The sequence below is a fragment of the Leptinotarsa decemlineata genome, unplaced genomic scaffold (assembly GCF_025532065.1).
Source record: "Leptinotarsa decemlineata unplaced genomic scaffold, Ldec_3_MD MMD2_P_RNA_scaffold_9, whole genome shotgun sequence".
NCBI classification, from domain to species: domain Eukaryota; kingdom Metazoa; phylum Arthropoda; class Insecta; order Coleoptera; family Chrysomelidae; genus Leptinotarsa; species Leptinotarsa decemlineata.
The window spans coordinates 9766747-9779210 of NW_027412536.1; the positions used below are offsets into that span (position 1 = coordinate 9766747).

At 33.2% G+C, this 12464-nt stretch overlaps 1 protein-coding gene across 8 annotated transcripts in view; it reads right to left on the reverse strand.

The window, feature by feature from the left end:
• Positions 1 to 12464, reverse strand: part of Lmpt (four and a half LIM domains protein limpet) — a 357474-nt gene that overhangs the window by 17580 nt on the left and 327430 nt on the right. The window contains exon 2 of one of the 8 annotated variants that reach the window (XM_023159319.2): positions 10713 to 10965. The exons of 6 other annotated variants lie outside the window; for them this stretch is intronic. In XM_023159319.2, the coding sequence (XP_023015087.1) occupies positions 10713 to 10911 (199 nt within the window). In that variant the 5' untranslated portion in view covers positions 10912 to 10965. Of the gene's footprint in view, positions 1 to 10712; positions 10989 to 12464 lie in introns of all 8 variants that reach the window. One more of the 8 variants, XM_023159318.2, reaches the window with a different exon arrangement.

The window sequence follows — 12464 nt, forward strand, 5'->3', positions numbered from 1 at the left end:
ATTATTATTTTTAGCGATGACGATTTTAGTTGCAAATCTTACGAAATTTGTGAAATGTATTGTCCCGACGGAATATATAGGTGTATTACATACTACTTATCTGTATCACCCTGTACAGAACAATCTCATTTCATGACATCAATACTGCATCTGAAGCAATAACACTTCACGAAGTAACAAAAAACGTAAAACATCTGGTAGCTGGCGTATAAACATTTCATGCTACGAATATCCTGCTAGATCAAATCAAAACGAGACTGATATTTCAATCTGGTAGATAGTTGATATGATAAATGAGTCAAAAACGGAAGTATCTGGTTACCTGATTTCTCAGACGAATTAAATATATTGCGAAAACATGAAGTAAATTGTAATTGTCAATATTCACTTTTTGATTTTCTTAATTTTTTTTTCACAATAATGAAAATAAGTAAGTAGACCCATATAAAAGCACATAGCAAGTGTTACAAGACAGGAGGGGTAGACTCAAACATTTAGATAGAATATGGTTAAAAGAAAATTCTGTTTATCAGAGGTAATAATGGAATGACGAAATATCCACTTTCCAATTCGTGAATGCAATAATTGGTTCACTAAAATATTTTGGAGGTTTTGACAAAATAGCTGTTGATCATTACTTCTATAGAAGAAAAGTTTCTCGTGAATAATTTTAGTATACAGGGTCTTCCAATAGAACTTCCGAACTTTGACAATTTATAACGTATATTTTTTTTAGGCTACATCTGGTAAATTTGTTGTCATTTATTCAGTCTGTTTTGACAAATCATCATGGACGAATATAGCATTCAACAAGTCGTGCAAATGATAAAATCTATTCGGGCAACCTACCGCGCGCTTCGCAATAATCGTCCTACCGAGAGAACTATTCTCGAAATGGTGAATGAATTTGAGTCCATTGGTTCAGTAAACAATCGACCAACACTTGTATGTCGACGAAACGCAAAATCTGCCAGTCGATTTCGCTTCGCTCACAAGAACTTGGTCTTTCGCAGACCACAGCTTGACGAATTTTGCGTAGGGACTTGGGCCTGCACCCGTACAAAATTCGCTGAATGGGCTCTGGAGTAGTTGACAACTGACCCTAATTTCACAACACAACAAAGTTTTTGTTTCGGGGTTGAAATTAGATGATTTTAATGTATTTCCACGTGTTAAAACCGAAAGTGACCATAAAAATTATATATTAGCTCTTGTTTTCAAGATATAGTATCATTATATTATATATATGTATATTGAGTTTTCAACAAATGAAATATTTCATCACCAACAGTTGGTACACATGTTTGTTTACATAACACCCCTCTCATCAGCTGTTCTTAAGTAGTAAACATAACCTATGTGAGTTTGTCAATTGTACGCACGTGGTTGCTATTGAAATTATCGTGTGAAGTTGATTTTTAAATTAATTTAAGTGCTGATCTGAAATGCCTCGAAAGTGTGTGAATTATGTCGATAGCTGTTGCTATATATGTGGTGAAATAACATTTAAGGCTCAGAAACGTAAAATGACACCTATCGTTAAGACAGCCTATGAACATTATTTTGGTGTGAAAGTTGGGGACCAAGATAAATCATGGGCTCCTCATATATGTTGTAATTCTTGTTCCGTCATATTGCGAGAGTGGCTGAAAAATAAAAACCGGGCAATGGCTTTTGCAGTACCTATGGTTTGGCGTGAGCCTACCAATCATACAGACGACTGTTATTTCTGCTTAACTCCTCCCATTAAGCAAGGTTTATCTATGAAGAAAAGAGGAACGGTTAAATACCCTAATCTCCCATCTGCTCTTCGGCCTGTACCACACTCAGACAATTTGCCAGTCCCTTCTCCACCCCAAAACTATGAAATTTTAGAGGAAGGTGATGAAGACTGTTTAGAAGGAGCAACCCATCCTTCTACATCCTATGACCCTGATTTTGAGGTAAGCGATAGGTCTAGTGATCCGCACAGAATTAGTCAAGCAGAGTTGAGTGACCTTATAAGAGATCTTCGCTTGTCTAAGGAAAAGGCTGAGCTGTTAGGGTCAAGACTACAACAGTGGAATCTTCTAAAACATGATGTGAAAATATCTCAGTACAGACAGCGTCAAAAAGATTTGCTTCCTTTTTTTGAGAAAAAAGAAAACCTCGTAGTTTGTTCTGATGTTAATGGTTTGATGGACTGCTTGAATTTGGATCACACTCCATCTGAATGGAGACTGTTTATAGACTCTTCAAAACTAAGCTTAAAAGCTGTACTTCTGCATAATGGAAATCAGCTACCCTCTATTCCTATAGGTCATGCAGTTCACATGAAGGAAACGTATATAAATATGAAAACACTTCTCCAATCAATCAAATATGAACAACACAAGTGGCACATCTGTGGTGATCTGAAAGTCATTGCTATACTCCTAGGAATGCAATTAGGGTTCACCAAGTACTGTTGTTTTTTCTGTCTGTGGGACAGTCGGGATAGAAAATCTCAATATAAAAAAATGAACTGGCCTACACGAGACCTAAACCCTAATGAGAAAAATGTAGTTTACGAGCCTTTTGTAGATCCTAAGGATGTTCTCCTTCCCCCGTTACATATTAAGTTGGGACTAATGAAAAACTTTGTGAAGGCCATGGACCAGGAAGGACAAGCTTTTAAGTACTTGAGAGCAAAGTTTCCCAGGTTGAGTGATGCTAAAGTCAAGGAAGGCATCTTTATTGGGCCTCAAATCCGTGAAATCGTAAATGATCCTGCTTTTGACATGATTTTAACAAGAAATGAAAAAAGAGCCTGGGAAGCCTTTAAGGGGGTTGTACATGGGTTTTTAGGTAACATTTTCTTCACTCTCATCTTAATTTCTTCCCACAAAACTGTGGAGCTGTGAGTGACGAACATGGAGAAAGATTCCATCAAGACATTGCCTTAATGGAATAGAGATATCTGGGCCGTTGGAATGAAGCAATGCTTGCAGACTACTGCTGGTCTGTGTGTAGGGATGCTCCAGAAGTGTTTTATAAAAGACAAGCTAAACGACAGCGATCTTACAATGAATCGGATGGACTTAATTGAAATTTGGTGGTACAAACTTCTTTTATTTGTCAAAACACTAAGAATAATGTTTTTTTTTTATTAATTTTGTACTTAAAATATTCTAAAAGAAACATAACAATATTGTTTTATGTACTTTCACTTTTCACGTATAGTATAACTACTCTTTAAGATTAAGTACTGTGTATCTCAAAAACCAGAGCTAATAAAAATTTTTCATTGTTATTTTCGTTTTTATCACCCCAAAATTAGTGGAAATTGACTAATTTAGTGTAGGAAACATTCAAAAAATATTTTTTTGGTGTGTTGTGATTTTCGTCGAAAAATCATCTTTAGCGATAAGGCCTATTTCTGGGTGAATGAAGAAGAAGAAGAAGAAATGCTTTATTGACTACGATATGCACAATATACATGAGTAGTACGTCAATTTACAAAGAGTGTTGAAACATCCCGTGATTTATATAAACACATACTTATTCGCAGTAGACAAAGACAAAAAATATACAATTATGTAAAGAAATAAAATATATATATAAAAAAAAATATATGCGATGGGGGCATCAGCATTGATTGGATTGAATTGATATTGCCTCCAGATATTCACTAACGGAATAAAAACAGTTATCAATGAGTGCTTTTTTAATAACTGTCTTGAACGCATGCAAACCAAGACATCTTGCATTCATATCAATTTTATTGTAGAGGCTGAGATTCAATGTATTAGAATGTGATGATTTAAATCTCAACTTTAGTGGTCGCAGCTGGCAGCCACTGCGTGTTGGATAGCTGTGAAAATCAGAGTTCAGCTTGAACATTTCTTTATTTTTATGAATTTCAATGAGAGTTTGATATATGTAAATACAAGGTAGTGCCATTATCTTATGTTTGATGAAAATTTGCTTGCATGATTCATTAAAACGTGCTCCATCGATGATTCTCAGTGCTCTCTTCTGCAGTCGAAATGCTCGTATAGCCTGAGTGGAGTTACCCCACAGCAGGGTTCCATAGGATATGTGAGAGTGAAAAAGGGAGTGGTATGAGATAAGCAGTACATCAGTACTGACAATTTTTTTAAGTTTGCGTAACACAAATAGCTGACTGGACAGTTTATTGCACAAACTATCAATGTGGCTATTCCACTTAAGACCGTCATCAAGTATTATTCCCAACAGTTTGGCAGTTGACCCATTGGTAAGATTTTTGTTAGAGGAGAATGTGATGGTTTGGGTTTTATCTTTGTTCATTTTCAGTTGATTTGTGTTAAACCAGAGTTCTGCTCTAGATTTCGTGGCTGTCATGTGTGTTTTGAGTGTAGTAAAGCTCTGATGTGAATTGAGCAGAGAAGTGTCGTCCGCAAAAGCAATACACATATCTGGCAAGAGGAAGTTAAATATGTCATTGATATATATGGTGAACAATAGTGGCCCTAAGACGGAGCCCTGTGGTACTCCGTATTGGACACTTGCTTGTTCAGAGTTATCCCCATTGACAGAAACATGTTGCAGTCTATTGGATAGTTAAGATTTGAAAATGTTAAGTGGGCTTCCTCTCACGCCATAGTGTTCTAGCTTTGTTAACAGTAGCTGATGGGAAACACAGTCAAAGGCCTTGGAGAGGTCGCACAGCGTGACACCTGTTAGTTCACAGGACTCAAAACCCTCAATTATCTTTTCAACCACCCTGCTTACTGCTTGGACTGTGGAACGATTAGTACGGGTACGTGAACAAACAGAATTGCCAAATTAGGGACGATACCAATTTTATTTTACTAAGTCCATGATACCAATCCACAAGAGACCCAAGAGCGTCCAATAAAGTCCGAAAAAGTCACTGTTTAGTGTGGAATTTGGGCTGGCGGCGACATGCATCGGTCCATATTTTTTTCAGAAGGACGTTAGCCAGGCCATCACTGTCAACGGAGATCACTATAGGTCGATAATTATCAACTTCTATTGGCCGGAATCGAATAATCTGGGCACCAACGATATTTGGTTTGAACAGGACGGCGCTATGTGCCACACAACTCATGCCACATTCATTATTCTGCACGAACAATTTGAAGACATGGTCATTTCATGTGGAGGTGATGTGAACAGACCACCGAGATCGTGCGATTTGTCCGTTAGACTTTTTCTTGGGTTTTTTTAAGTTGCAGGTGTATGCAAATAACATTGAACTCATAATTGGAATAAAGCTCTGGGCAGTGGACTAAGCCTTTCATCAACTTGAAAATCATGATAAGATCCGTAACAGTTCTTCTATCCTTCATAGGCATAATATTATATTGGGGCATAATGGGACTGTAATTGCAATTCGTAATTGGAAAATTTAATTTGTGACTAATGTAGCGAAGAAATTGATTTTGGACTCTCTCAATACGATCTATGTTTATATGGTACTGAGGATTCCAAACAACCGATGCAAAGCAAAGCCTACTATGTACATATGCATAATATAAATTGAGGAGAGGTTTTGCCGTTCTAAAATTTTGACAGTTTCTTTTGAGGAATCCAATAATACTATTACATTTATTGACGTTTTTTCTATATGTGAATTAAATAACAACTTCGAGTCCATAACTATTCCCAAGTCTTTAACTTCTGAAACTGATTTTAGTTCGTGATTTTCTAAGTAATAATTATTTCTGATTATATTTTTGTTCCTGGAGAATGAGATTGACACGCATTTTTGTGGATTGAGAAACAAATCATTATCATCACAGAATTCAAAGGCCTTACTGAAGTCGGTGTATACAAAATCAACCTGAAACTGTTTATCCATCGTTTTTAACAAAAAAATCTGTGAATACTCCACACATAATGGCATCAACAGGTCTTTCAAACGAATAAAAAATTTCGATTGTATCTGACGCACACTTTGTTTTATTTAAATTCGAAGTTAGAAAGTGCTTAATGAAATACCCTTTATTTTAAATTTTTTAAATTCTGGGACAATAAAACCAAAATTAACAGAAACCCATTATATGGCACATCTATATTATCAGCATCTATTCAATAATCAAAAACAGTAACTGTACAACTAAGGATAATTGCGTTATCACAAAACAGTTGTTTAAACAGAAAATAAGACATTTGTAAACCAGCTTGACCGCAGGCTAATTTTACTCAATCAAACAACAGGTACAACAAATGAAACTTGGTACTTCAGCGGGCAAGAAACATTCAATAAATGCCAGGACATAGAAAAATAATCATTCATACATCGAGTGTGATGTTTACAATGATATCTTTTAAAATTATCATGAATGATATATATTATAAGAGTTGTTGATCTATCTTCTGACAACCTTCGAACAGTTCGAGTCAATCCTAAGGGACCTTTTTTTAAATGTCAAAGTTTCAACAAAAAATGTCAATTTCTCCGGTACTAGGTATCAATATTATTGTTTTTGTTTATCATTATAGATTTATCCTCAGAGAAAAGCCTGACTTTTTTCACAACGACAATTGAACCTCCGAAAATTCTGAATGTATAAAGTGATAAAGTGAAATAAACTTTCGTAACCACTATGAAATGTTTTACAGAAAAGTAAAAGTACCGCGTTTGAAAATCTGAATATGGATATATAGAGTTATAATCCATAGTGCTATACTGGAATATTATGCATATCACAATATTTGCTTTTGAATTCGATTGAAATTTATAATAAATACTTAAGTAAAAAAATAAATACTTTCGTCTAATTTCTACCAAGACTTTAATTGTTACGACTGGTTTCGGTTTATTAAACCATTCTCAAGTATCCTCAAGTAACAAGTTCATTAATCAGTCGTAACAAATAAAAATCTTAGTAGAACATAGATGAAAGTTATTTCTTTAACCTTTATTAGGTCAATATTGACCGCAATAGGGGCCTCAAGTAGTTGAACACGTCAATGTAACAAGTCCAATGTAATATTGTGGATTAGCTGCATCCGAAAAAACGAGAAACAGACAAAAATACTACTAACCGCATTTGCCAAATCCTATACAGCAGTGTAGAAAAGTTGAAAGAGTAAAATATTTCGACTATCATTCGAAATATATTTTCCTAAAGTATGTATTTCTCGTTCCAATGGTCATATATAGACATAAAAGTCATATGTTCTTAGATGGCAAGTTTCTTTGGCGGTGCTTTTTCTGTAGAATATTTGCGTATTTGTAGGTACTATGTGAACAAAATCTATTCGAAAAGTTAAGGATCCTATTATGAATAAATAACATGGTTAAGGAAGAAACTATTAAAAAAAATATTTTTGTTGGCTCAGTGGGTAAAGTTTCGTTACATTAGTGAGTTGAAAAAGACTAGGGGTTGTAAAGGAACCTGTGCATTTTATTCGTGTAGGAACATGCTATTCCGCACTGCCAAGTTATATTCAGTCTAATTGTGAGTAATTTGTTGTATTTATGAATAAAATGAATGTCTGAAACATTTCTTTGTACTTCAAATAGCAAACACTTGGAAAAGTTACAAAAATTATTTAGGTTTTGAGAATGGAAACAATTTTTACTTTACGGAACGTTAGTCGTTTTAAAAAAACTGAGTATTTGAAGAATATTGAATCATAACGGGCAATAATAGTCAGTAACGGTCAATTTATGAATTCAATTTACTGATTAATTATACGTTATATATTACGCAGATGATATCTCCTCTACCGTGGGTCTGTTACAATACTGGTGGAGCATACTTTTATTATTACTATATTTTATATTATTATTATCATATGTTATATGTTTATTTGATAAATCAGTATATTCGTACTATACACGAATACATATTCTCGCTGCCAATATGAAATGAAAAAATCTTTCTGACTGAACAGTCCATGAACACTGGTAAATACTCATAAAAGAATGACCAATTTCTCATTTACATTGTTTTTTGGTAACTGTTAGAAAACAATTACCAAGACTTCCGAAATTGTATGGTGAGAATTTCATAATAAATAGAAAATGTTATATATTATTTTATTTCAATAGTTTAAGAGATATTTCAATTGAAATAGTATTTTTAGAATTGAATAAATATTTTATTTTCTATATAACATGGATTGTATGATTCATATTCAGAAAAGTTGACAAACGGTAACATATAGTATTATATATAGTCGAAGTAAACGATATTGTGCACACTTGAAGTTATCGGCACTTTCCAAGGCCAAAAAAACCAATACATGAAAATGAACCGGCTGCAAAGTAGTCCACGTCGACCGTAGATATGGCGGTTCGCATTGGATAATTTTTACTAACCGAGTTTTATGATTGGCTGAAGAGTCATCAAACTGAATTTGAAGTCATGTTACGGTGACGAATAAAAATCGGGAATGCGGGGATGGTTATCGCAATTATAATTACTTAAAATTTTTGTTATATATTTAAAATGTGGTGTTCTTGGACAAGTACTAATAGTAATAACGAGTATGATAACGCAGACTTTTTTCACTGAAGCGATACCAGTAAATAAGATTCGAAGGCATTTGAATATTGAAACTCAGAGAGTACGTTTCAATGTATACAAGAATCTACATCTCAAGTTTGGTTTCGAGGGAAAAAAAACTAATACAAGCAACATCAGATTTGACAAAAAATCCTTTCTCAAATGTACGTAAAATAGTCAAAAACAAACCTTATGAACGCAAGACGCGATGTGATACAAGATTACCAAAACCTTTAGATGTTCATCTAATAAAATCATTGAAAAAACAATATACTACTGTTACAAAAGCAATGAGATTCCTACAACTGAAATCATATAAATCCAGGTTAAATTCTGATCAGCCTTGATGTGATTTCACTTTTCAGCAATACACCTATGAATCTAGTGGAGAAAAGTGTCATCGAAAGACAGAATGATATAAATAAAACTGATAATTTCTTGAATACTGATTGGTACGTCAAACCTACAAATTCAGGAAGATATATCAATTATTATCCTTTTCATAAAAAATCAGTTGAAATCAATTTAATACTCTGTTTGAAAAAAAAAATAGAAAAATTATTACACCCTTCCCTCAAGCAAAAAAATGTCAGACTTCTTAGAGACATATGGATCGAAAATTCTTATTCCAGAAAACTTCTCAATAAAATAATTTTCAATAGTGGCAGTAATACAAATTCCGATGTAATCAACAGAAATATATGTAATGATAGTTTATCTATCAATTTTTCTTATTAATCTATACCTAACCTTGGAAATGTATCTTCAAATATCATAAAACTTTTTCATAATGAACAAAATATCAAAATATGCCAAAAAAATGTTGAAACTATAAAGAATTTGAATACTAAATTGAAAGATAAAACGGATACTACCAACAAGTCAAATGTGATTTATAACATCCCTTGTAACAATATTTTCAACTTGGATTATATTGGAACAACATCTAGAATTTTTAATGATACAATAACTTCACATAAAAGTGATATAAAACTTAATAAGAAATCATGCGCATTAGAACAACATTCTATTGAAATAGGACATAAACCAAATTACTCCAATATCAAAGTTTTACATACAGAAAAAAATATTTATAAGCGCATTTTTCTTGAAATGATTGAAATTAATAAGTCTTCTATTTATACGAATAAGAAAACTGACATTGATAATCTCAGCAGTATATACAGTAACTCACTGAAACTATATCAAAAACAACAATAATGAAAATTGTATCAATCAATAACTCTTTCTTTGAAGTCAAAGATTATAAAATCATCATACCCATGCCATTTATGTGAAGGTATGACATTTGTCAAACCCAAAGTAATCCTATACATGTTTAACTTTCTTCATCAATTTATTGTTTTTGACTCATTGTTACTGGTAGTAATGTTTTTCAATGATGAAAAAACTCACAACTCAATAAATTATAGGCCTTGAAGAAGCTTCCCATTAGAAGCGAAAGCTTGGCAAAGCAGAGCAGAGTTTTGATTTTTCGACTGAGAGACCCCGTTAATCCATTTTACTGTATAAAAGGAGGTGTTATCGAGTGTCTATGATTTAATTCAAAAAGGAAAGGATTATTCGGAACAGCACTCAAGGAAAATTATTGGCAAACCGCGGACATGTGTTTCTGGCTATTGGCCTCATCAGCGCGGTGTAGCCAAGTGCAGAGATGGGCAACACTTGGTTGTCAAAAACAGGAAAACAGAAACACGTGTGTATAAATATATATATATATATATATATATATATATATATATATATATATATATATATATAGTTATTGTGATTCTTATATATTCAGAAATTATTATTAAATAACGAAATTAGTTAGCTCCCTAACTATATTATTAAAGGGGAGCTAATGGAAGATATGTTGTATGTCGTTTACTTGAACTATACCTAATAAACATTCTATTCGACATCGAATAAAAATACTTCACTCGGATCGAACTTTTCAATGGTATTTTTCACGATTAAACAGATATGTACCTAGTAAAAAAATCACAGACTGTAATATTATGAGCAGTAGCAAACGTCTGATAGTATTGAATTAAAAGTTTCTCCCACCTATTTAAAATTATATGGGAACTTTAATTTCATTCATATTCAATGTTAAAAAAAATAATTTCACTGTATGTTCAACAGAAATCATGTTTCTTTATTAAAGTACGCATAAGATATGAAAGATTAGGTCTAAAATATAACACAGTATAGACACACCTAACGACAATGCGGTGGCATCTCCTTGGAGACAAGCTTCCCCCAAACAACACTTGAACCCTTTTTTCTCGCCCGGTAATTCCATTGACAGAATTGCCACATCTTCATTTCTATCCTTTGCTCTTCTGATTCTGTCTTCACCGACAATTTTCGTTTGCAAGTTCATTCGTTTAAACTGGTCACTCATAATACCCGCCATTTTACGTAAAAATTGAACAAAATAAATCGACGAACAACGGCTCACATTTATACACTGGAAGTTTTATATTAGCTTTTCTATTCGTACAAATAAATACAAAGATAATTGGGAAATTAAAGGTTGAAATCTAATTAAATCAGAAAAATTCTGCCTCATATATTTATACAGTAAAATACCAAGAACGTTAATAAATAATTAAGGTCACAATAATTGCACCCTTCCGAGTAATTTTATTGACGTTGATTCGAGAAGATGTGAGGTATCTCAGCTTTAATCCGTGCTAGATGTGCATCAAGAGTTGAAAAGAAGATGTAATAAAGACATTCAAAGCGTAAAATTGTTTAAAAACACAAATTGGAAGTTAGAGAATATTTCAGGCGTTACCAACACATCTACTTAAATTTATAATATTTGAATAAATACAAAATTCTAAGCCTACATTTGGGGTACTTCAGATTGTTTGAAACTGGAAAATTTATTTCTTGTCACATTACATCGGGTAATATGATACTTTTCTTTTGAAAAGTTACCTGATGTTTGAGATTTTTGTCAGACAATAACGAGAAAAAAAATAAAAGGGATTTTTCTTTACCGAAATTGATAATAATAACTAACCTATCTACGCATGAATTATAATGTTCATAGAATAGTTTTTTCTGGAACGTGTAAAAAAAGGTTCAGTAAAAAAACAGACCTCGCATAAAAGTTTATTTTGCCTATTTTTGCCTTTGCCTATTTTGAAAATCAGACTATTTGTCAGACTATTTGTATAATATGACTCGCTATTTCAACTCGAATGTTAATAAAACCTTTTCATTTATTATTACATGTATACAAAAATGTTTATTCTCCTTCTAATCCCTTTAAATTTTCCTCAACTTCAAAACGCGTTTTGATTGGTCGTATTTTTTTAACGAGACATGTGGTCCACATAGTCTCTAAACCTTAATGGAACTTTTCATAAAAAACAGAAATTTACACCACCTCAATATCATTGGATGTGCGATAACTCAAAACTGAAAACTACTGTAAAATGAGAATGATAATGACACTATAAAATATGATATTAGGGTATGATAGAATCTGACTCAGAATTGTCAAGCTGATGGAGAATTTTCAACGCACAGAAATGTTATCTTGAGTAAGCCACTTCATATTCTCATACTACTCCATGTTTGTTTGTGTTCAAAAGTATTGGCAGGTATTCACATACAGCCCTGCTAAGGGGTAGTTGTGCTTTTCAATTCATAACGTTCTATTTTTCGCTCAAAAAATATATTCATGTGATCTATTCATGAAATACTTTGGTAAGAGAGGATATTTTTGCATCGCACAATCAACTCCCGATGATTGGGAAAAACTTCTGTCTTGTCCCACCCATTTCAGCTTTTGCGGCATTTATTAATAACCAATGATCCCTAGAAGAACCGAAAAAAAAACTTTTTACCCACACCAAAATAAAAACACCGTGTTTCAACGCGCATTTCGCTAACCAAGTTAGCATCATCGGAAGATGATGGGTTAACAGTATTTATCATCTTCTGATGCTACAC